Source organism: Balearica regulorum, chromosome 1, assembly GCF_011004875.1.
Source record: "Balearica regulorum gibbericeps isolate bBalReg1 chromosome 1, bBalReg1.pri, whole genome shotgun sequence".
Classification (NCBI taxonomy): Eukaryota; Metazoa; Chordata; class Aves; order Gruiformes; family Gruidae; genus Balearica; species Balearica regulorum.
The window spans coordinates 1,465,494-1,491,452 of NC_046184.1; the positions used below are offsets into that span (position 1 = coordinate 1,465,494).

Genomic DNA, 25,959 nt, shown 5'->3' on the forward strand with positions numbered 1-25,959 from the left:
CCGGCCCCCACGTGCTCGGCGGAGCTGCAGAGGGGCGCAGCGCATGGAGGCGGCGGGCGGCGCGACCCCGGCCCCGGCCCCGGGCAGGGCTCGGCCGGTCCAACCCCAGCCCCAGCCCCAGCCCCAGCCCCAGCCCAAGAGCCGGGAGCTCTTCAGGAACCAGCGGAAGGAGTCCGAGGTAAGGGCGGGGGGCGACAGTGTCAGCACCCCCCCCCCCTCCCCTCCCCGGGCTCCTTCTGGCCGCTGCTCGGGGCTGGGGGGGGGGGATACCCCAGATGGGGGGGGGTGTCCCTGCCCCGGGGGTTGGGGATCCTGTGGGGCCGCGGTTGGAAGGAGCCTGATCCAGGGTTGGGAGGGGGTCCCTGTTGTGGGGGGGGTGGGGGTGTCGTGTCCCCCCCACTCCGCCCTAGAGGTATGTGGGGGGTGCCCAGTCGCGAGTGGGGGGTCCCCAGGGAGGTTGCCCCCGGCACTGACACCCCCACAGCTGGCAGCAGGATTTTGGGGTCCTAACTGGGCCCTGGGGTCCCCTAAACCCCCCAGGCACCCACTTACCTCTAACCCCACCAGGGTCTGGGGGCTGCAGTCCCCTCCACCGCCCTTCACCCCTCCTGCCCCAATATCTTAACCACTGACCCCCCCCCGGGCTGCACCTCCGACGCTGCTCTGCCCCATCTGGCTTCTTGGGTGCCAGGCTGGGAAAGCAGGACTGGGCTCGGGTCACCAGGATCCGGCCCAGGACTGATGTTCCCGGCCACCATAAACCCACCGAGGGACCCCCCGTGACCTCGCTTCCCTGCGGGTCGAGGGGCTCCCTGGGCACGGCTGACCCAAAAAGGGTCCCTCCTCCCCGGGGATCGGTGCCCGAGTCGTGGCCCCCGAGCCCTGCTCGTGAATTTGGGGTTTGCTTTTCTCCTCTGGCTCGGCCTCGCAAAGCGGATTAGAGCTGCACGCGCTTCACCAAATTCCTCGTCGGCTTTAGCTCCCCAAACCACCCCGCCGGCTTGGTTGCAAAAATTGGGTGAGAAAAACAGCGTTTCTGAGCAAGCCAGGCTCAGCCCGGAGCTGCACATCCTCTGGGGTCGTCAATATTAATTGTGACGATGCACATCGGTTCCAGCCCGGCTGCCGAGAAGGGATGCTGGGACTCAGAATGAGGAATTATGTTAATTTAGTTTATCCGTTCCTGTGTTCCCTCCCCACGGCACGGCAGCACGCGATGCCGGCGTTGGGTCGTCTGGCTGCGGCTGCCCGCTCCCTGCCCTGCCGTAATCCTCCGGCCAAGTTTCATGCTCCAGTTCCTCATCCGCAGGGGAGGAGGGAGGAGATCCACAACCCTACGGGCCCCGAAAGCTGTCGGATCTGGGGTGCTAAGGACAGAGCACGCGGGGGTTTGCATCCTCCCGGGAACCTTGGCTTCACACCAGCCCCAGACTTTGTTTTTTAAGTGTATGTGGGGCTCTGAAATGCATCAGATATTCCCTGGCACTTTGGGTCCTGCCTCTGCTTCCCACGGGACTTGAGAAACGCTATTTTTACACTCGCGTTCCCAATTTGCACTGTATTTTAAGTAGCCTCTCGCGAACGCCCCGCACGAGCCCTGGAGACCCGTGTGAAGATCATCCGTGCGCGAGTCGCTGCTCCGGCGACTGGAGCAGCTTTAATGCAAAGGCTGAGAGCGCTGGCAGCCGTCCTGCCTCCCGAAATATCCGTGGGGATGCACCAGCCCCCCCCCCCCCCCGCTAACCCCAACCCGCTCTCCGCAGGGCTCGGTGGATTGCCCCAACCTGGAGTTCGAATACGGGGATGCCGACGGCCACGGCGCAGAGTTAGCAGGTGAAGGGGTGTTTGGATGCTGCGTTGCTATTAATAGGTGCCCAGCAGGGAGGAAAAAAATAAAATCCCTTGGGGTGAGCGGGATGGGGGATGGATATCGAGTGGTATCATCCTTGCAGTAATAGAGCAAGAGGGATTTATTAATAGAGAGCCGCTCGTTCCCCGGGGATGAGCAGAAGGGACGTGTGGGGGCACGGGGATTACCCCGCACTCCGAATTATCTGGGATATGATGACAGGCGTGCAGGGGGTGGGAGGACCCGGTGGCACAGCCCAGGCTGGGAAGCGTCACCCTTTATCACGAGTGTCACGATGGGTCGAGTCCTCATCCCGTATCTCCCTGCCGTGCAGCGACTCCGGCTGCTTCCGCCCCATAACCCCCGGGGTCCCGAGCGTACCTCGACCAGCAAAGGGGCTATTTTTAGCTGTGAGTGTCTCAGCTGCACGAGCTGGCCTGGCTAAAGCACGGGGTTTTTTCTTCAAGGGATCCTTCCTCCTCCCTTGCAGGACCGTTTCAGGACCTATAAGAGTTATATAGGAACAGGTAGAAATTATAGGCACAACATCGTGTCCTTCCAAGTCCAGGTCCCAAAAATATCCGAGGTGCTGGGTGTGAAATCAGTGCAGGTCTTGCCTGGCTGCTCCTGCGGTCCCTCCTTTTGCAAACTGGCTTAACTGGGACAGAAAATTCCCTCCCAAAAGACCCCCTATGACATTACAAACGCAGCTCGAGCACCATCGCTGTGGGCAGGAGCGTGGGAACAGCCCAGCCCGGACACGGGGATGAAAATGATGAATTTGGTGACATTAGGGGGCTCCGAGATACACCTTGGAGCTGCAGAAGGGCTCAAGGATAAGTTTAGGTCTCTGCCCCGTGTCTCCTCGGGTGCGTAGGGATGTTTCAGAGCTCCACGAGGAATTTGGTGATGATGAGGAGGGTGAAACCCCTCCAGGTTCCTGCTGACCCCTTTCTCCATCAGAGCTGTACAGCTACACCGAGGAGCCTGAGCTCAGCACCAACAGGAGATGCTTCGAAGAGGATTTTCACGCTCAAGGTACCAACTCTGGGCTCCGCACCCCGGGTTTTGGGGCAGCCACCCCCCGGGTAAGAGCGGGACCCCCAGGGAGGCACCCGGCTGGTTGTCGTGTCCCCTTTCTAGTGCAGGGCAGGAGGTGGCTGGAGCTGGACGGGGCTCAGCAGAAGGCCTACGTCATGCGCCTGCTGGATGGGCTGGAGGTGGTCAACAGGGACAAGCGGCTCAAAGTAGCACGGGCCATCCTCTACCTGGCACAGGGTAAGGACCACATGCCCCATGTCTGGATGTGACCACATACCTGCTTCCTGGCTTCATGAGGGTTTGGAAGAAGCCTTCTCTTGGGGTTGCACCAGGTCGGTGCAATGAAGGTTCTTCCCGGCTGCTCCCGTGTGCTCCAGGGCTTCAAAGGCAGCTCCCTCCTAACCAGTGCCTCCCTTTGGGCATCTCCAGGCGTCTTTGGAGACTGCGATAATGAAGGCGATGTCCTGCACTGGTCTCGGCACAACAGCTTCCTCCTGTACCAGCTGGGAACCTTCACCGCCTTCCTGGAGCTCCTCAACATGGAGATCGAGTGAGAGGACCTGCACTGCCTTCATCCTCCTTGCCCTCCTGGTCCTCTTCATCTTATTCTTTCTCCTTGCCCTCCTCACCCTCCTCTTCATCTTCTTTCTCCCCATCCTTCTTGCCCTCTTCTTCCATCATCCTTACCCTCCTCTTCATCTTCTTCTTAGGATCATACAATCATTTAGGTTGGAAAAGACCTTTAAGATCATCCAGTCCAACTGTTAACCCAGTACTGACAAGTCCACCACTAAACCATGTCCCTGAGCACCACATCTACACGTTTTTTAAATACCTCCAAGTCCAATGCTTGACAACCCTTTCAGTGAAGAAATTTTTCCTAGTGTCCAATCTAAACCTCCCCTGGCACAACCCGAGGCCATTTCCTCTCGTCTTATCACTTGTTACTTGGGAGAAGAGACCGACCCCCCCTGGCTACAACCTCCTTTCAGGTAGTTGTAGAGAGCGATCAGGTCTCCCCTCAGCCTCCTTTTCTCCAGGCTAAACACCCCCAGTTCCCTCAGCTGCTCCCATCACACTTGTGCTCCAGACCCTTCACCCTTCATTGCCCTTCTCTGGACATGCTCCAGCACCTCAATGTCCTTCTTGTAGTGAGGGGCCCAAAACTGAACACAGCACTCGAGGTGCGGCCTCACCAGTGCCGAGTACAGGTGGACGGTCACTGCCCTGGTCCTGCTGGCCACACCATTTCTGATACAAGCCAGGATGCTGTTGGCTGCCTTGGCCACCTGGGCACGCTGCTGGCTCATATACTGCCGGCTGTCCACCAGGTCCTTTTCTGCCGGGCAGCTTTCCAGACACTCTTCCCCAAGGCTGTACTGCCCCATCCTCCTCACCCTTTTCTTCCATCCTCATCACCCTCCTCTTCTTTGTCTTCTTCTTCCCCATCCTCCTCACCCTCTTCTTCCATCCTCCTCATCCTCCTCCTCTTCATCTTCTTTGTACCTATCCTTCTTGCCTTCTTCTTCTCTCTCCTTCCTCCTTCTCTTCTTCCTTCTCCTCTCCAAGGACCAGGGAGGTGCTGCAGCCACAGCACGTCCCCCAACGCGGTGTTTCCACCGCCGCAGATGTAGGCTGGGGGTCGGGGCGAGGACCAGCCCGTGCCCGGTGGCTGGCACTGAGCTCGTCCCCTTCCCCGCAGCAACAGCCAGGCCTGCAGCAGCGCCCTGAGGAAGCCGGCCATCTCGCTAGCCGACAGCACGGAGCTCAGGTACCCCCTCTCTTACCCCACTTGCACGTCAGGTGGAGGCTGTGGGACAGCCGCTGGGGACAAAGTGGCCTCTGCCTGGCAGCGTCACCTCCCTGCCATGCTGTCCCGGCAGGGTGCTGCTCAGTGTCATGTATCTGATGGTGGAGAACGTCCGTGTGGAGCAGGAGGCAGATCCCCCCGAGTGGAAAACCTGCCGGGAGACCTTCAGGATGGAGCTGAGTGAGCCACAAAGTTCATTGTGCCCTAACGAGGTCCCTTCATTGTGCTGGACTGGTGGGGAGACCTCAGGGGTGGGGGATCTGCTCTGAACCTGCTCCTGGTCCCTCTCTCCACCAGGTTTCCCCGTGCACGCTGAAGAGCCGTTTGCTCTTCTGCTCTTCACAATGGTGACCAAGTTCTGCAGTGGCCATGCTCCACACTTCCCCATGAAAAAGGTTCTGCTCCTGCTCTGGAAGGTGCTTCTGGTGGGTGCAAACCCTTCCTTCTTCCAGAAACTGGTCATTTTGGGAATAGTGCTGATGCAGCCTGGATGTTCCCCACAATTCAGTCCAACATTAACGAGGTTATTTAGGATGGCACAGGACGTTGACACAAGGCAGACAGTTTCTTCTGGGATGAGGGTGGGCTGAGCCATGCAGAGGACATGGGGTGGAGGAGAAGTCTGGAGGACGAACCAGTGGCTTCATCCTCAACTCTCCATTTTGATGGCCTCAAACTGCTGCTCCTCTGGAAGCCCAGAAGAGCCATGCAGTCCAGGTGGGATGGCTGCTCCCTGCTTTCTGACTTCTCTTGTTGGTCCCTAGTTCACGTTGGGTGGATTTGAAGCCCTGCAGGCAATGAAAGTGAGGAAGCGGGAGGAGCTGGGGCTGCCGCCCTTGCCGGAAGACAGCATTCAGGTGATGCGGAGCATGCGTGCCGCTTCGCCTCCCACCTACTCCATCGAGCTTATGGACCAGCAGCAGCAGAAGCGTGGTCACCGCAGCCGGAGGGTAAGAGCGGGTGCATCTTCGTGGTGCATGGCCCAGGATGCTTTTCCAATGGGAACCATCTAAATGGATATTTCCAACCTTTCCATGGTTTGGGTTGGAAGGGACCTTAAAGATCATCTAATTCAACCCTCTGCCATGGGCAGGGACACCCTCCACTAGCCCAGGTTGCCCAAAGCCCCATCCAACCTGGCCTTGAATGGGCCAGGGATGGGGCATCTACTACCTCTCTGGCCAGTGTCTCACCAGGGCAACCTCTGCCAGTGTCTCACCACCCTCATCGTAAAAAATTTCTTCCTTATCTAGTCTGAATCCTCCCTCTTTTAGTTTAAAACCATTACCCCTTGTCCTGTCCCAGCAGGCCCTGCTAAAAAGTCTGTCCCCATCTTCCTCATCACCCCCCTTCAGGGACTGGAAGGGGCTGTAAGGTCTCCCCAGAACCTTCTCTTCTCCAGGCTGAACAACCCCAACTCTCTCAGCCTGTCTCCATAGCAGAGGTGCTCCAGCCCTCGCATCATCTCCATGGCCTCCTCTGGACTCGCTCCAACAGCTCCATGTCCTTCTTGTCCTGGGGACCCCAGAGCTGGACGCAGCACTGCAGGGGGGTCTCACCAGAGCCGAGTAGAGGGGCAGAATCCCCTCCCTCAACCTGCTGCTCACGCTGCTGGTGATGCAGCCCAGGACACAGCTTTCTGGCTGCAAGCGCTCATTGCCGGGTCATGTCCGGCTTTTCATCCACCAGTTTCAGTTGTGGCAGATCAGCCCTGCGATGCGCTTGATCCGGAGGAAACGAGAGGACATCCTGACCCTGTGGCAGAGGGCTGATAAGCAAAGGAGCAAACTGCTCACAGCAAGCTTGTCTTTTTTAGCTCCACTCTTGGAGCTGTTGTGTTATGGTCCGAGGATGAAAATGCCTCTTTTGCTAGAGGATGGTAGCTCCAAAAGTTAAGATGGAAAATGGGGTCACACCTCCTAGAGCAGCAAGGTTAGAGGTACAGAGCAGGCTGTTTCTTGTCCAGGCTCTGGTGGCAACAGCTAGGAAGCAAGTCCTCACCCAGCTCCTCACCTGAGGAACATCTGGGAGCTTGATCCTTCCAGGATGGAGGGGTCTGGTGCCAGCAGCTGGGAGGGAAAGGAAATCCATGAAGTGACTTGAATTTCTTCTTGCCCTTCTGCTGCAGCCCCTGGTGAAGCAAGACAGTTTGGATATATACAATGAGAGAGACCCCTTCAAGAATGATGAAGCAGGAGTCGATGAAGAGGAAAACGATGATGTGGACAGCGGGATCGAGGGGGAACTGGACCTGATGGAGCGGGACACGATTATCCCCGCCATGCCTGCTCAGCGCCCACCTATCGAAAGGGTGTCATTCCCCAAAGGGCTCCCCTGGGCCCCCAAAGTCAGGTAAATCCATCTGGTTTCATTGCTGTCCTCCCCAGTCCTACCTGTCCTGGAGTTGACTGCATGCTGAACATCAGACTGTGGCAAGTTTGTTGGCCTCTGGCACGTTCAACTGAAGTGACTCCAGTTCTTTTTTGTGTCTCAGTTGGTCCTTTCTGGATTGGGTTTAGCTGAACCCTTCCCCAGGCTTTACAAACCAAGCATCGCCAAGCTTGGCCAATAAGTGGCAATCCCATTTTGGACATCCCAGTTTGTACTGGGAAGGAGGCTTGTGCTGGAGTGCTGTGGGAGCAGGGTCAGCTTTCCCAGCCGGCACCAATGCGTCTCAGTAGGGCAGGGTCCCAGACTAATCATCCTGGGAAGTGGTTAATGGCATCGCCTCTTGCTTTTTGAGTGGGACTCTTGTGTTGCCAGATGAAGGCTTCTTGAATGGTCTTGCTCTAAGGTAAGAAATTGGAGAAAACCATCTGAGGATGAAGAACTTGGTGCCTTCCCTTCCTAAGGCCAGTTCTGCTACATAAGATATAGGGGAAGGATTAGGAAAAAAGGGTGAAATCCTCTGTCCCCCTCCCTCTCATCTGTAGGAGGTTTATTGTTCTGAAGCCTGGATTTAATCCGCTATCTTTAAATCACAGGAGCAAATACATCTTTTCGATGTGGGAGCAGTGACAGGGTTAAGCGTGTCTATGCAGAGCACTCCTCGCACGGACACGGCAAGAATCGGTTTCCCACGTGGGTCTCCGCACACGCGGTGCCGTTGTACTCCATGAAACTTAATGCTCTCAGCTTCGAAATCAAATGATTGTTTTTCTTGGCTGGTGCCTGGAAATCCAGCTGGGTTTCTTTCTGCCTGCGAGAGCCTTGGCTCACGGTTCATGTCCTACTTGTAGTGCTGAGACCCTGACCAGTTCTCATGAAAGATGCCCAAGGTGGACAAGATGTCAGCTTGCTCCCTCAGACCAGCACGTGCTCCGCCAGACCACGGAGACAACATTTGTTCGCTCAGAGCGAGCAGATGCTACTTGAAGATGCATATGCTAGGAGCACAGAGGGTGGATAAAAAGATGCTGCTTGTAGAGAAGTCCTCTCCATTTATTTGCACGCTCCCGTAGAGTTGCACAGCAGATACAAATGGTTTTGGTTCGTGTTGCTCCCAACCAATGAGAGCAATGGTGGCTCTAGCCTGCTGCTATTAAGGCCTCTAGAAGTGAATCCTAGAAAGCTCAAAGGTTCTTGCTGGTCCCACACTGCTATCCTTTCTGAGCAACGTGGGCTGTGATCTAGCATATGTCTATTTTCCAGCCTCCTCCTTATTTTTGTTTCTCTGCTGCTCCATCAGACAGAAAGACATCGAGCATTTCCTGGAAGCAAGCAGGAACAAATTCATCGGATTCACGCTGGGACAGTGAGTGTTACACGTGTAGGTCTGACAAAGTCAGTCTCATAGCTCCCATCAGTGCAATTTAACTGGTGGGAGGTGTCCGCGGAGCTTAGCTGTTCTCAACTCAACCAGCCTAAGGCATGCTCGGGACAACGTGGCGCAGCACTGGATTTCGCTGGGGCTGCAGCAGTGCAGTTGGTGTTTTAAAAACGTGTTCTTGGAGATGTTGGCCTCCAAGGACCTCTTTCTATTAAAAATCAGACCTAGCCCAGAATAAGTGAGCCCTGGCCCAAGCCAGAGACTGGCTTGATGCAGGAGGGAGTTGGGACAATCTGGTATCCACAACGAATTACCCAGTTTGTGAATAAATCAAGCTGCGGGTGCAGAGTCATCCTGGCACAGGCCCAGCAGGGCATATTTGGGTTTGGGTGCAGTGCTGGGCTCAGGCTGGCTCCACGCAGAGAGCTGATTTCACCCCAGTTCTTCACCCTGATGTTGCCCCTCTCTTGTGCAGACTGTTCTGGGGAGGAGATGGGAGGGCAGGCAGCTCATGCCAACACCTCCCCCAATTCCTGACCCCTCTGGTATGCATTCAGTAGAGTCAGTAGACTACAGGATCCCTCTTTTACCTTGTATGACATGGAAGTGTTAAACCCAGATCTTCTTCCCAGTGTCATACGTTCCCTCTTTCGTCCTCCCCAGAGACACCGAAACCCTGATAGGGCTACCACGGCCCATCCATGAAAGTGTGAAGACACTGAAGCAGGTAAGATGGTGGCTCCATGCATGGCACTTGGATGAAGCAGCCCAGAAAGCCTTGCTGAGCAGCAGTCGGCTTGTCTAACCTCATCCCTTGCTACTCTTGCTCCCTGGCACTCAGCAGATGCTCTGAGGTGGGATCAGACCCATGGGGATCTCATTGGCCAAGATCACCAGGGCCACAGGGGGATTGCAGGGCATCAAGCCTCATATGCATAAACTTTATGATAAAGCACTTATAACGAGTCTCAAGTTCCTCAGACGCATGCTCTCAGCTCACAGTAAATGTTTCACATGAATTTAGTCTTCTGCCCCTCTTCATCTGATGTACAGCAACACCTTTGGTCCGAGCTCTTGCTCTGTCTGCCTTGGGAAGTCAATCTGATAAAGCCAGTCAAGGTCTGAACAGCTCGAGCGAGGCTGGATATCCACCACATGCAGTGTGGGATCCTCACGTTTCACCTCCAGCTGAAACACAGTTACTGGAGGGAGTAAGAGGGTCCCTTCTTGTTGTCACAGGAAAAGCTACTGGACCTTCTTGCCAGAATTGGGGCAAAAAATGGAAAACTGAGTCTTCACTGAAATTCCAAGTACATTGTCCAGCATTTGGACTTTCCCTTTATCTGAGGTGTAACATTGCTGCGTCCTGGCGAGCATTTGCTGTGCTTTGAAGGTGACAGACTTCCAGAGTTGGGTTTGGACATACATGCCCAAACCTGTGCTGTTCCCGGGGGGGGAAGCATAGCCAGCCTTGGCTTCTGCAGTGCTCCACATGGAGTGAGCCACCTCCAGAGGCCAACTGACCCTATCTAAGGTCTGGATTGCCTTTTAGAGGCTATTGTCCCTCTCCATTTACTTACTCTTTACTTACTAGAAGGAGTAGGTGGAAATAATCAAAGGCATGATTTGTGAGGGTCTTTGGGGACAGAGGGATGTCCCACACAAAGATGCTGCAACCTATGCACCTAACTTGGATATTACTGCAGTCAGTAAATGTTGTCATCACTGACTGAGTTTCATCCTTCAGTTGTGACATTGCTCTGCCTCTGTCTGTGTATTTTGCCAGCACAAGTACGTTTCCATCTCAGACATCCAGATCAAGAACGAGGAGGAGCTGGAGAAGTGCCCCATGTCTCTGGTAAGAAGTTGCTGTACCCCATCACTAGACAGACATATGGAAGATTTCCAAGGTACATAGAAATCCATACGTTCTCCATGTGATCCTTAGGACACACCTTGGGTGCTTTTTTGTAGAAGTCCTTATCTTGACCAAATGTAGCGGTGGAGAAAGGCTTGGAGCTTCCTACAGTCAGCATGCAGCTACGTCCATCATTAAGTCCTCAAGCTGGGTTTAATGGAAGTGACTGACATATCTCAAGTGTCTGGACTGGAAATACTTAATTTTCCCTTGCTTCTAACGTTTCTCTGTGCTAGGGGGAAGAAGAAGTCCAAGAAACCCCTTGTGAGATCTTGTATCGAGCAATGTTGTACAATCTCCCCCAATACATGGTAAGCCCGTGTTTCTTAAAAGTAAAGAAGAGCTTTTGAGTGGGGAATGGTGCCAATCTGTGAGCTGCAGAGTTCAGCATGGAGCTGCTGGGGTGTGTTCAGGCTTTGAATGGTGAGATTTTAGGGTGCTGAGGCCCTGGCAGAGGTTGCCCAGAGAAGCTGTGGCTGCCCCTGGCTCCCTGGCAGTGTTCAAGGCCAGGCTGGAGGGGGCTTTGGGCAACCTGGGCTAGTGGAGGGTGTCCCTGCCCATGGCAGGGGGTTGGAACTAGATGGACTTTAAGGTCCCTTCCAACCCAAACCATTCTATGATTCTGTATGATTCTGTGATTTTGGTGGGAATCCTGAGCAGAGTTGGGTGGAAAGTACAGTCCGAGAGGGCGGATTCAGGGGATCAAGGGGTGTAGATACCCAGGGACGTGGTCAGGTGGTTAGAAAATAGGATGTGTGCAGAGGATTGGGAACAAGGAGCAAAGTCCTCCACATTGGTGGGAGCTCAAAAGTGGCTCCTGTCCTCCTGACACTGAGGGGAAACGGTTGGGGATGGGCCCATGTCATCCCTTGAGCTGCGTGAGCTGTAACATTTACCAACAAGTTGTTGCACACTGATGCAGGCATCTTCACTTCTGACCTTAAGAAGCAACCTACAGACTTCACTAGTCCCTTGAGTCTTTGTTCTTGCTGAGATTAACTTTCCATTACGATATCGTGCTGATCTCTGAGCGTGATGGCTTGCTGGGCCAGGAACCAAACTAAACCGTCATTGTGGCTCAGCAAACAAGGTGTTAATGCCTCCAGGTCTCTGCAACCTGGCTGTGCTCTCAACAGCTATTCAAACTGTGGCGAGTCTGTGGGTTATGACCTTCCTTACGAGGACATCCCTTGCAGCCTTCCCATGGCCCCAAGAGATTCGCAGAGGAATACAGCTACATTGCCAGGTTGGATGGGGCTTTGAGCAACCTGGGCTAGTGGAGGGTGTCCCGGCCCATGGCAGGGGGGTTGGAACCAGATGAGCTTTAAGGTCCCATCCAACCCAAACCATTCTGTGATTCTGTGATTTTATGATGCTAATTTGGTTGTGTGCACTCTGTCCATAGAGAGAGACAGAGATTTAAATGCATTAAGCTCCAGGTGTCCCTTGCATTATTTTATCTATACTATTAGAGCGCAGGTGCTCATGATGCCTTAAGTTAAGGTTAAAACAGAGCTGCCATGCTCCCCACACTTGGCCTGTCTATCTAGGGTATAAAAGGAGAGGTTGAGCCTTGGCATAGCCAGTCCATCATGGTGAGCAGAGCTTGGGCTGCTGAAACCCTATAGACTTGGCTTGAAGTTGTCCAGTTTCAGCACGTGAAGGAGAAAGAAGGAATGTCCCTTCCTGGGAGCATCCCTCCATGCCTGTCCTCCCCTGCAGATAGCTTTGCTGAAGATCCTCCTTGCTGCAGCGCCCACCTCTAAAGCCAAGACCGATTCCATCAACATCCTGGCAGACGTGTTGCCTGAAGAGATGCCGTAAGTCCTTGAGGACGTGGCCACCAGCCATCCCAGCTTTGCTACGAAGTGTTGGGCCAAGCAGGATTGTTGGGGTTTGCTGATAGGTTCGGGGGGGCTCCAGATTTGGGGATGTCTCTTTGGATAGGTGCAAGCTACTGTTGCTGCCGGGCAGAGGGGTGACAGGCAAGGATGTGAATGCCAGTTTTTCAGGAGCATAATAATTCAAGCGTAGTCTGCAGCTGCTGTGCTCTGCTAGCTAAGTGACACAAATCTTAATGTCATGCTAATTGACACAAATCATAAAGACACGTGAGCATATGGTAGGTGTCCTTCTCACCGCTCCCCCAGGATTGCTGGTGGAGGGCAATCAGCTTTTTTTCCCCTTTTTTAATGCACTTCGGTGTCACCAGACAGAAGGGGATGGAAATGGGAATCCTGGAGGGAAGCGAACGTCTCTGTTTTCTTTAGAGCCTGTCCAGATGAATAAGAACTCAACAGTCCCTTAGTCCTCCTCGCTCCCACACCCACTGTGCCGTTGCCTTCTTTCCCTCCAACCCAGCATCACCGTTCTTCAGAGCATGAAATTGGGGATTGACGTGAACAGACACAAAGAGATCATTGTGAAGAGCATCTCGGCTTTGCTGTTGCTGCTCCTCAAGCACTTCAAGCTGAACCACATCTACCAGGTGAGCATAGAGAAGGGGTCGGCCATTGCCACACTGCTCTTGAAGCTAGTGTGTCCTGATAGACCCTCTCCTAAAAGACCTCTCCAGGAACAGTTTCCATGAGGAGCTCCTGATCCCTTTTCCATAGCGGTGAACCCTAGCCCCGGGCCAGGATTTGTATAAGGTTACTCAGGCAGGGATAACCTGCCTGCAATATATCTCTGACTGTGTTTTGACAGGCTCGTTTCCACTCATGTGGAAAGAGTTTTCAGACTTCTGGAAAAATTTATGCTGTGGCTGATCAGGTTAAAATTTAGGAGATATCACGAGCACAAGCCTCCCCGGCAGAAGAGGGAAGGGAATGGGGGTTAGACAAGACGCTCTTTTGCTCTGTCTCATCCCCAACGACCAGAAATAGCGCTGGGTAGAACCTCATGAGGTCAACTAATCCAGTCCTCTGTCCTTCGGCAGGATCAAGTTCTTGGGGCTCCAGTTTCAACAGAGCCTGGAGGTCTGGGTCCTAGATGCAATCTGCTTTTTGTTTCATCCATGTGACGCCAATCAAGCTGCACCCATATGAGGGCTTTCCTTGATTAAAAAAAGACCGAGGACTGATTTGAGCTGTGGCCGGGGCCCAGTTGTCCACCCATTCTGCAAGTCAAAAAATTTGTGGGTTTTAATTTTTTTATTTTAAAGGTTTCAGCGTGGTACAAATCCACCTGTGTTATGAAGCCCACTGATATTTATCCAAGGATAAATATAAATCCATATATTGGATTGGATAAAATGAAACAAACCCCCACATTTTTACAATCCTACATTTGTTCAGGGTCCCCCCATGTCCCTGCCCTATTTTTTCTCACTTCACCCCCAAAATGGCTTCTCTCATTTCTTCCTCCGTGGCAGGAGGGACACTTGCAGTCTGGTGCTAAGTCTGGAGAAAGCTGTGGGGATCCCCTGCCCCCAATTCTGCTTTTGAGTGAGCCTTCCTAATTCCTTTCGGTGCTGAAGCTGGTCTCAAGGACAACCCCAAAAACCATTGCGAGGGCTGAGCTGATGTTTCCAGCATCGATGGAGGCAGAGGAGGGTAGTGGAGAGCGTGGCTGGTCCAGGCTCTGCTGGGGGTCACCCTGTGCTCACCAGCTGCTGCATTGGTGAAGCAGCAACTGCACAGACCCACACACCAACACAGGTCATGGTTTGTTTGGGTTTTTTTGTCCTGGTTCTGTTGAGATTTGGTGTTTCTTATGCCAAGAGAGAAACACCATCAAATTATTGCAGTTCAGCAAGTTAGCATTATCTTCGGTCCGATCCTATATAACGTACCGGTTGCTGGCAGCTGCATTTCAAAGCAGTGAGAGCATCTCAGATCCTGGCTAGCGGGGACTGCTTACTCACTCGCAAATAACGGCGGTGGTGTGTCATCGGTGGCGTACCGAGTGTTGACAGCTTGTACCAGGCTGAGATGAGACGCATAGGAACAAACTGTTTCTTCGCTCTCAAATTTGAGATGTTGATTGCAGGTTAGTGAGAGGCATGGGTGGGATAGGATGGGATAGGATATTGCTGCTATTTGTGTCCATCTCTTCAGAGGACAGTAGATTTGTTGTATTATGCAGCCATACATACCCAGACCATTTAATGTTTAGAGGGGGAGAGAAATTAAAAGCACATATGAAGGTAAGGGTACTTTTATCAGTTGAAATTTGAAAAGAGACTGGGGTTAGTGTGGGACAGCAATAGGAATTATTGCATTTTCTCATGTAGCTACATCTCCTCCTTCCCTCTTCCCTGTATACTGTTTTGCAACAGATTTTTGTCTTGAAAAGCTACACTGGTGTCATTAGGTACAGCTATTCCTAAACTACTGCCATAAAGTTTGTGTGTCCACTCTATGGCAAATAGGAGTTTTCCCGCTGGTGGGAGTTGCTGTGTATGATGCAAACCTTATACAGCAGACTTCTCCAAGGGGAAGATGGTCTGCGAGGTGTCCAGAGCAAACCATCGAGACTGCTTTGCTTTCTGCTGGAAATGGGTTTCCATTCCCAGGTGATGCTCCCAGTTGCTCCAGCTAACGTTGACCCATTTCACTTCTCTTCCTCAGTTTGAGTACGTGTCCCAACATTTGGTGTTTGCCAACTGCATCCCGCTGATCCTGAAGTTCTTCAACCAAAACATCATGTCTTATATCACTGCCAAAAACAGGTACAGCCACTTCTGGGGAAGAGAGAGATGATGGAGCAGGGAGGCTTTGTGCATGAGGAACCCTAACACATGGTGGAACCGAGTGACCTCTTGTCCCAAGCATGGCTTTGGGGCAGTATGTTCTCCACTCCAGGAATACACTGGAGGGGAGCAAATCCCTTCTGCTTAGTGAGGAAGACTGGATGGGGGGTTTCCAATCTCTCGCTGGACGACTAAAATACACACAAACCCATCTTGCTGACAGGAGGCTTGTTTTCATCTTTATGTGGACTCCCGGAAAGCAGTTCAGTGCCACCGGGCATCTGTGGGTGACGGCTTCAAAAAAGCTAGATGGGGTAGAGTCTTCTAGGTCTTTTCCACTTTTTATAGCCGTAATTCAGCTTTCCTGACTTCTTCAGGTTTTGCATAGCTGTCACTGCCTTTTACTTCTGATTTGAGAAAGACGCTAGTCCTGTTTTGAGTCTGTATAGGGACTGGCTGGACTACCGCAAATCAGCGTAAGAACTGAAAGAGCGCAGCTCTTTCACAACTCAGTAGGATTGGGTAGGATTTCCCCATTTGGAGGGGAGCGCTGCAGGGGAGGTTACTGTTGGAACGATGCAAAGATCTTTTTTCTTGCTTTTTGATGCTCTTTTTGTTGCTCTTCAGCTGCTTGTGTAGGCTGGCCTGTCTCCTGCATGGTATGGTTGTATACGTGTGAGAAGGCACACATGGAAAACCAGAAAGTAATATGTTAATTCTCTTGCTGTTAAACATTTCCACTTTTGGTCCTGTGCTTTAGAGGCACATAAGTGAGGAGGCAATGTGGCCCTGGAGCACTTAGCTCCCTCCTCTGCTTTCTGATGGAGGTTTCATAGGCAGGATACGCTCCTGGGAAATGAGGTGGGGTTTGGAGCTGGATGCTCTGAGCCAGGGAGGTTTAGCTGTTCTGCCCAGCCCAGGGCCCAGGGTACCGGTCTGTCAGATAGCGGCGAACAATGTCAGGCACTGCCCTGCAAAAAGGATCGTGGTATTTTGTCACATTCAAATGTATGGACCCATTTCCAATGATGCTGCAATGGGAAATATCAGAAGTGAAACCAGTAAATGACAACTTGGGGCAAATGAGCCATGGGGCTCCTGGTCCTGAGCTGGCTCCCTCTGAGCTCTCCCGCTTGTATCTACACGGTGCTTCCAGTTTTAGGGTTATGATGGGTAGGAGCCAGCGAGGAGCATCTGTCCTTGTGGTCAGATAATCCCTTCATGGCCAAACGTTTTAAACAAAGCCTCTTTTAGGGGATCTCCCAACCTTGGGTTTTCATCCTGGATTGCCTCTGACTTGGTGATCGTCACAAGTTAGCTTGATGCTCAGCTGCTGAATTTAAAAACAAAAAATAGCAAACAAGAGGGAACATAAGAACTGAAGCTGTGTGATAGCGCATGCTTCGTGTTGGTGCACTTCTCAGGGCATGGATAGCATCAGTGCATGTGTATGTATATATACATTATATATATATATACACACACACATTCTTTTTTTTTTTAATTGGCTACTTTTACAAAGGCAATAGGTCTGGAGGGCTTAGAAAGACCTAATGCCCTCGTGAATTTTCTTGCTGGTAAGCAGATGTCTCCATTTTAACCTAAGTGCTGTTTTGTTTTGGGTTTTCTTTCCCTTTTTTAAAATATGCATATGAATAACTAATCTGTCATGTCTTAATGGATCCAAATCCTTCGAGTCCTTATTAATGCACTCAGGATGCACTTCAGAGCCAAGAGGAATCGACGTGCTCCATTAAGCTGAGACGCGAGGCAGCGGTGAGGCTGGGAGCCCACTTGGATGCCGTCTGTGCAGTTGGAAACGCAGGAAGGAGGCACGTCCGTGCGGGACCGGCTGCGGGCTGGTTCACGTGCCCAGCGTGGCTCGGTAGAAGACGGGATTGCTACCCCATCCAAACTACTTGCTGCATAAGGCAGCGTTGCCATTGCAATTCAAACCCCAGGCACAGGGAAGGAAGACGTTACAGATTGCTGGGCATAATCACGTAGATCATCTTAAAAGATTGTTTTCCTATTTACCTGGTTTTTAATGAGTCCCTTCTTTCCTGCCTTCCACAGCATCTCCGTCCTGGATTATCCGCATTGTACAGTCTGTGATTTGCCCGAGCTCACTGCAGAAAGCCTGGTAAGCAGCACAGAAAGGATCCTTGTAACCAGTATTGCTGTATGCAAGAGGGCGAGGGAGGATTTTTGTTTTCTTTTTTCTACCTTCTTTTTCCCAACCTTTCCAAAATTAGACTTTTTTTTTTTTTCCCCTCCAGACTTGAAAATTCCCCCCATTGCTATTCTGACTTGTTATCAGCTATGGGGAGGTGGGAAGGAGGCACTGCTGGCCTTATGCACCTCTTTATGGAATACTTGGGTTTAGAGTTTTCCCTTTCACTTCTCCAAATGGGAGAGCCTGATTTTAAAAAAGGATTTGCCCAGAGGCCATTGCCTCCCAGGTTTAAATAGCTCTGAGCACTCGTGTTTCATAAGGTGCTGGCAGATTAAGGAATGACCCGAATTCCCTATGGAGAGGAGCCTAAGTATTATGGAGACTGGCCAGCGCAACAGGCTGTGTGAATAGACGTACTACAGATGAGACGTTAATTCTGGCAGGTTCATAACTGCAACAATTCAAACGCAGAGTAGGTTGGACTCAGACAGGGTGCAGAGCAGGGATGAGCTTTGGGGTTAACAGGGAGGTGGATCAGAGAGAAGGGAGACCCTAAATAATGCAGGAATCGTTAAGGAGCCTGACCAAAACCAGTCTGGGCAGGGATGATCTCATGTTGCCTGGCTGCTACAGTCTTAAGCCTATGTCCTTTTCCTTAGTTTTGTAAAGGTTAAAATCATTAAAATAAAGTGATTTTCCCTAGTTTCTATGAGCCAAAGTTGCTCATGAATCCCTCCATGGCAGTGGTCCATCGCATTTTTGATGTGCCGCTGTGATGCAAACTTCTGCCATGAGTTGATTGTGCCAGATCAAATTTAGATAAAAACCTGCTGTAGAGCGCGTGCAGGTGGGTCTGGGATCGTCCTGTGTCCTCTGCCACTGTCCCGTGTGCCTTTCCACCAGCGCTTCTTGCCTCCTTTTGGGTGCCTGCTCGGGGTGACAGCTCCTGGACACCGTCCCCCTCCTTAGGAACGGGATCAGACCCGTGTTTTCTGCTGGCCCATGTGTCCTGGGCAGGCTGGGTGCCCGTCCAGCCCTGCCAGGCTCCCACCGATCGCATCCTGGCCCGATGGGGACATCTAGCGACACTTCGCTGAGCATTCCCCCCGGCTCATGCTAATCCTTACGCTCACGCTAAGTTTTATGGCTGTAGGAGAAGCCTGAACTTTTTTAGGGAAAATAATCCCAGTTACCCTTTCCCAGTAGGGTCTAATCCCCAGTTTGGGAGCTGTTGCATTAAACGACAGTGCCTCATCACTTTCCTCCAGCAGACATGGATGTTAGCCTCACGGGAGACTAATTTAGTTAGAAAATACGCAGAAACCAACTTGAATTTTACCATGTGTGTTCATCTTTGGGAGGATACCCCTGAATGTAAGGATTTAATGGAAATTAAACATGCCCTGGTACTTGAGGCATATACTTGTGCATGTATTTAAGTTTCTTCAGCCAACATTTCATGCATTGTTTTAGCTTTTTTTTTTTTTTTAATACTCTGATGCACCGATTTTAACATCCCAGCCATAACACGTCTTAGCAGATATAACAGATGATTATGCTTTCAGTGGGTTGAACACAGGATCATGTGTGTTTGGTTTACTTCCATGGAAAACCAGGACAGGTTCAGCATTGCAGTCTTGAGAGGAGAAACCCTTTGGCTGTGGGGTAACTGCTGTCCCCACATGGTGTAAATCAGCTTATTTGGAAAAACTACTAACTGTCCTCCCGAGGATGCCCAGAACCTGGATCGTGCATCAGGCTGCAGTTTTTGCCATGAGTTGTTAAGGCTGTAGCTTGCTGTAAGTGGCTTATAAATTAAGCAGCACTTGTTTCCGCTCTCATCCCCAAATAGGTTATTTGTGGGACACTTCTGCTGTGCTCAGTCTGTTCAAACATAAAGCAAGTTACTGTAGTGGTGGAATTACTGCTCAAATGTGCCACAGGCAATATTTATGCAAGCTGGAGCTGGAGGCGCTTACATTTAGCTAATACTTAAAATAATATATTGGCTGCACTTAAGCTGGAGGGGATCTTTGTTACAGAAAAGTCTTGTCGTCTTGATACAGATGCTGCTGTTTGTCAACCTGCGTTGTTATGTGATTTCCTTTTTTCATCTGTAATATGTCTTCTAAGCATGTGGTAATCTATGAATTAATTTATGTAATTAACAAAAACTGTTCTCTGAGCAGTGATGATCACTAGGTTGTAATTTGCTCTCTGACTGTAAACCACAAATACAAATCTACCACAATATCTATTTCCCATGACGGAACGATGTGATTTATCTTAGCTCTTACTCTAAACCTAAATGCAAGTTAAAACACTGATTACATCTGAGTCTTTCAGCATGGTTTTCCCCAGAATCTGCCAGCTTCTCAGCAGCACGATGACAACCCAAGTGAGGAGGCAGCGCTGCTGCTCACTCTCCATCAGAAATAAGACTTGTGCAGATAGTAAAAATAAAGACTTTCTGCGCAAGGATATCTCTATGGCAGTGCTGTTGAATGCTGCCATTAGGGTTACGTTTTGCCTTCTCTGCTTTGCAGGAAGCTGGAGACAACAACCAGTTCTGCTGGAGAAATTTATTCTCCTGCATTAACTTGCTGAGGATCCTCAACAAGCTGACCAAGTGGAAACACTCGAGGACAATGGTAAGCTGATGTCCCGTCTCCCTAAGACCTGCCATGGGTTGCCGGTGTTGCACCTCAAGTGTGTCCGCGGCTCTACGCTGCCCGACTTCAGCCCAGCCTTCCTGCTAAGAGTTTCTTCTGGCAGTGTTGGAGCTTCTGCTTCTTCATAATCTGCCCATTTTTCTTTCACAGATTGAGTCTTATTAAATGAAGAAATACTTTTTCTTTTGCAAATGCTACTTAATTCTATGACCCTCAAGCCCCCCGTAGCAAGTGTTGGTTATGTTGAACACTTGCCTGGGGTTTGGACCGTACGTGGCCCAGGTGTTCATGCCCACAGCTGCGCAGACACTACTTGTGTGGCTGGAACGCGTTGCATTGATTTGTGTTGATTTCTTGACAGATGCTGGTAGTCTTTAAGTCAGCCCCAATACTGAAACGAGCTCTGAAGGTGAAGCAGGCCATGATGCAGCTTTATGTCCTCAAACTTCTGAAAATTCAGACCAAATACCTGGGGCGCCAGTGGAGAAAGAGCAACATGAAAACCATGTCTGCCATTTACCAGAAAGTGCGACACCGCATGAACGATGACTGGGCTTACGGCAACGGTGAGTAGTGCCAGGGAAGCGTTCTCGCCGTGGAGAGCTGAAATTGGCACACAGGGGGTTTGACACAGTTTGGCCTGTGACCTGTTAGGATCCCATAAACTCATTTGGGTCGGTATTGGGGATTTTTTCAGAAGTTTTATGGCACCATTGAGCACCGTCAGGAGGGAACAAATTGATTGCATGAAGAAAGGTGGGAATAATCAGATCAGGATGGGACATGGTCAGCTTGGGTCTCCAAGATGAGAGTTTCCACCAAGCCCAGGCCTGCACTTTTGCATTCTCAAATCGCTTTTGCCATTGAGCCATTAAACCACATCTGCACCAAATGTGTGTGCTTAGGGTGGCTGTGGAGTGAAAATCTGACTGACTCTGCAGGTCACACCTGAGAGACAACAGCAGTTACATCCCAGCAGTGCAGATACTCTGAATCCTTAAGCTGAAGCACAGAGTAGATGTGTTGGTCTGTTTAAACAGCTCTTACGCAGTCTAAATCTGTAACTTCTGAGGGATGTTAGATGTAACTTCTAGAGGGAAGGGATGCCACCCAGAGGGACCTTGACAGGCTGGAGAGGTGGGCCTCTCAACTGCATGAAGTTCAACAAGGCCAAGTGCAAGGTCCTGCATGTGGGTCGGCGCAATCCCAAGCACAACTACAGGCTGGGCGGAGAATGGACGGAGAGCAGCCCTGAGGAGAAGGACTTGGGGGTGTTGATTGATGAGAAGCTCAACATGATCCAGCAGTGTGTGCTTGCAGCCCAGAAAGCCAACTGTGTCCTGGGCTGCATCAAAAGAAGTGTGACCAGCAGGTTGAGGGAGGGGATTCTGCCCCTCTACTCTGCTCTGGTGAGGCCCCACCTGCAGTGCTGCGTCCAGCTCTGGGGACCCCAGGACAAGAGAGAGATCGAGCTGTTGGAGCGAGTCCAGAGGAGGCCACGGAGATGATCCGAGGGCTGGAGCACCTCTGCTATGAGGACAGGCTGAGAGAGTTGGGGTTGTTCAGCCTGGAGAAAAGGCGGCTCCAGGGAGATCTAATTGCGGCTTACCAGTACCTGAAGGGGCTACAGGAAAGATGGTGAGGGACTGTTTGTCAGGGAGTGTAGTGACAGGACAAGGGGGAATGGGTTTAAGCTGAAGGAGGGTCGATTTAGATTAGATGTTAGAAAGAAATTCTTTACTGTTAGAGTGCTGAGGCCCTGGCACAGGTTGTCCAGAGAGGTTGTGGATGCCCCATCCCTGGCAGTGTTCAAGGCCAGGTTGGATGGGGCTTTGGGCAACGTGGTCTAGTGGAGGATGTCCCTGCCCGCAGCCAGGGGGTTGGGACTAGATGGTCTTTAAGGTCCCTTCCAACCCAAACCATTCTATGATTCTATATGTGATGAAGTTTCTGATGTTCCTTATGTATTAATCCATGGGATGCATCACACCACCCCTTGTAAGTACACCCAGTTGCTCCAACAACTGACCCAGCCTTAGGACAAGAAGAGAAAGTATTACAATATCTTTTTGCCTTAATAACACAGTCCTAAATTTTTGCTTTGTGTGTATCTTCCTTTTAATGATTAAGTAGGAACATTGGGTAGCATTCCTGTTTCAAAAGAAAACAGGGCAAGAAGTAAAAGCCTAACATCTTAACTTTTCTACAAGGGAGAAGGGCGTTATAATTATGTTAGGGTGTTCAACTGTAATAATCTATTTTTCGAAGACTTGTTATGCTTTTGATAGTCATCATATCACTATGACACTAATTCAGAAGAACCAAAATCTAGACTCGCTGTTTTTAATTTCACTTTAGGGCTAGTGGAGTTCCCCCAAAATCCAAAGAGCAGGAAGGCTGGAAGACTGGGAACTTCCTTTCTTTTATGCAGATTTCTATCCTGTCGCTGCCTCCCTCAGCATGCTGACTGTTGCCTGTGGGATTGAATATGGCAGCAGGGCTTCTTTATGCCACTAACGGGATACAGCTATAGGATACTGCCTGCCTTGGGTGACTTAAATAGCTTGAGCACTACATGCTCCAGAACAGCAGGAGAAGACAACTGGGTTTGCCGTAACAACTGAATTTACATGGCAATAGTGAGAATAATGCAATTTTTAAGACAGATGCCAAGGATGAACTTCCCACTTCCTTCAAAAGAGTTAATTAGCAACATAATGCAACACTCGGTTGCACAATTCACTGCTCAGCAGAGACTGCATCTTGACTCGGACAGTTTGCCAGGGAAGCATTTGGCTTTCAGAGACACGATCTGGAAGGGTTGTTCCTGGAGTGATTATTTTTATCTTTTTCTATCTGGATTGATACTCAGCTCAGACCTTCCCTTGAGCACTGCTGGGCTTTGCCAATGAATTTACCGAACTTTTATGGAGAGAATGATTATTTCGTATAGATTTAGAGCTCATAAAGACCAACTTTCAAAATACTATATTTTTTTTAACGTTACTTGTTTATGTGCCAGTTATTAGCTTTTCAAGATCATTCAGAGTTAAATTTGTCCAAATTTTAGAAAATTTTGTTTTCAGTAGCTCATAATAAGCTTGCCAGGTTTTAGCTATATGTATTAAATCTTGATCTCTCCTTCAGACATCTGCAGAGATTTTCAGTAAAACGGTGGGGCCATCCTGAAAAAAGCTTGGTAATTATAGAGAGTCCTTAAAGCACACTACAGAGCAGAAATAATTGCATTTCTATAGGAAGCTTTCCAACTCTGCTTAATTTACAACTGATTTTAACATATTTCATTTAAATACCTTAAATTAAAATGCATACATAACGGGACTTGATTAGGAATAATAATTAGGAATAACTGACTGGCTAATACTCTGATCAACTCAGCCATGCGGTTGCTTTAAAATCTTCATCCTTCAATTTGCTCAAACCTTATCAGTTATTTTTTCTACAATACTTTGGTCATCTTCAATGTAGATATTGATGCCAGACCATGGGATTTCCAGGCTGAAGAATGCACCCTGAGAGCCAACATCGAAGCCTTCAACAGCCGGAGATATGACAAACCTCAAGACTCGGAGTTTGCGCCGGTGGACAACTGCCTGCAGAGCGTGCTGGGACAGCGGCTGGAGCTCCCCGAGGACTTCCACTACTCCTACGAACTCTGGCTGGAACGGGAGGTGTTTTCCCAGCCCATTCGCTGGGAGGAGCTGCTGCACTACCAGTGAGAGCAACACCTTCACCTGCCCCCCGTCCCCTCAATAAGGACTCAAGGTGCTACAAGCTGTGGAAAAGAAGATTATGTTGGACCTGGGTGTTCTTAAGCACAGCTGGAAAAAAGCTACAGTCTTTCCAAAGAGACCAAGCCACCCCTGAGTACACAACTGCCATCTTTTTGGAGGTCGTCCCTTTCCTGTGACTTCTTGGAGACCATACAGTATAAACGGACCTGCACAGAGGCCACGGACCAGGTTCCGGTGTCACGCTAGTGGCAGTGTCAAAAGTGAGCTTATCTACTCCAGATTGACACCAGTGTACGAGAGCTCAGCTTGGTTCACGCATGTCAGTTTGTTGTAAGAGTATTTCAACTGTGAAAGGTTTTCATCTCTGCCGAATGCCCCACGCTGTGCCTAGTTTGTTTTAATTTATTCAGTTCTGGCTGTCTGATAATGTGCTTCAAACACCTCAGTGCCATGAACAAGCGTCCCTGCTTCCCTAATGAAGCTGAACATAAGAAATATGTGGCACTGTCTGTGACAGTCGCAATCAGAGGTGACGGGCTGACTTGGTCAAAGCAGATGACGTTACCTCTCGTCCCTGGGCTGGCATTGCTGCTGCTGGGATTGTACAACCCGACTTACAGAGGCTTCCTTCCACAACTGACAATTTTTGCATCATTCACTAGGGATAGTAATCCATTACCTTTTCACCGTTCCGCTTTCCTCCACTACTCCGTTCACTTACCAAATGAGTAGAATTGTCACTAGGCTGTGCAGTGTTCGTAGCTGTAGAGGAGTTGATTGCCACATTTCTCTCCACTTGATTGTTTTTGAAGGATAATTACTGCAACATCAGGTTTCCAGATACCTTTCTTCATTGCTCTTTAGCCCTTCTAACCCTGTAGGAGACAGTAAATGCCACATTAAATAACCTAATTTTTTACACAGATTTTTGGTTATTTGGAGGAATGTTTGTGCCAAGTCTTAAAGCAGGGAGGAAAAGTGCATTGGGTAACAATTTACTGCCACCATATGAGGGGAAAAAAGCAGACACTGTGGTCCTTAGCTTTCAGAATAGTGTATTGAGCTGTAAACTTTCTATAAGGTTCATGCAAACACTACAGTTGGGTAAAGCTGCGTTGCACGAGGATGGCAGCTGAAGGCAGGCTGGAAACCCTTGTGTCTGGTTGGAGCCGAATGAATCTCAGCCCTTGGTACCGTGCAGGCTGACAGTCCCTTCTCCTCGGCCAACAGCCCAGCCTGAGGGCCACACTGGAAGGGCAGGCTGGGCATCACAGGACTTTCTTAAGTATTATGACAGACCCTGCAAACTATAATCTTTATCTACAAAATTTAACAGTCCAGCACAGGGAATCCAGGATCTAACCTCCCCCTGACCATGAAACCAGGAGTTTGGCTTTTGTCAAAGAAGCATGTGTCAATATAGTGCAGGCCATACTGTTAGTGATCTATCAAGCACACAAGTGATAAAATCACAAGTATTTGTTATGACAGGATTTGCGCTTATTGCTGTGGAATTAAACTGAGAATGTTTCCTTAATGTGGTTTGTAAAAGGCGTTTTTCAAAGAAATAGCATTAGTAAACCTGTTCACCTTTTTAAAAATGCTTTTGTTCAAAATAAACCAGAGCAACTTTTAAAGCACATACATTTACCTAAGCTTTTTCATTTCTGTGCCTTTGCTGTTTTTTTCATTTTTAAAGGACAAAAACATCCCCCACAAACCAACGCATAAACTCAGCTCTGACCCCTGTCCATCTCCCCTCTTCTCTTTGCTGAGGAAAAGCCTTCTGTCTGACATACGTTGGATGGTCTGTTCGGATGTACCTATAGAAATCTAAAAAAAGAAAAACAGAATTATGGGCTGTAGATGTCTTCACAGTATGCTTGTTAAAAAGTAAAAAGTTATTTAAAAATAAATAAAGCCTCTCCAAGCAGTAAGGCATGGAAGACAGGCATACAATCTATAAGGGAAGCATGGTGCTGTCTTTAGGGATCCTAGAACGGGGAGAGCTCTGTAGCTCCAGACAAGTCATTTCAGCATTGGTACTTTACTTCTTTCTGAAAAATGGCACCTAGCATTTCCTTGTGTTCTCCAGAGTCTACTGGTAGTACCTAAACTAAAGATTAAATAAACACAAATAAATTAACAAATCCCAACTAGAGACAGCAGATTCTAGTTGGTCTAGTTGGAACAGAAGGGTCTGTTCAATATTTAAGTAGCAGAACTGCAGTATAAATATTATTTTCAGCATGTACTAGTGTCCAGAGCCCAGGACT

General features: G+C 50.0%; 1 protein-coding gene across 1 annotated transcript; it reads left to right on the forward strand.

Annotated features, from left to right (window-relative positions):
* STRIP2 (striatin interacting protein 2) lies at positions 1-25,323 on the forward strand. The gene is made up of 21 exons (XM_075750673.1): positions 1-178; positions 1,764-1,833; positions 2,813-2,887; positions 2,993-3,127; positions 3,320-3,440; positions 4,593-4,661; positions 4,774-4,880; positions 4,998-5,125; positions 5,465-5,650; positions 6,829-7,052; positions 8,389-8,454; positions 9,133-9,196; positions 10,256-10,327; positions 10,624-10,698; positions 12,110-12,207; positions 12,749-12,875; positions 14,959-15,059; positions 17,157-17,223; positions 19,803-19,907; positions 20,290-20,494; positions 23,418-25,323. The coding sequence occupies exons 1-21, from the start codon at positions 44-46 to the stop codon at positions 23,666-23,668; spliced, it is 2,481 nt and encodes an 826-aa protein (XP_075606788.1). The 5' UTR covers positions 1-43; the 3' UTR covers positions 23,669-25,323.
* Positions 25,324-25,959: the final 636 nt, after the last annotated feature.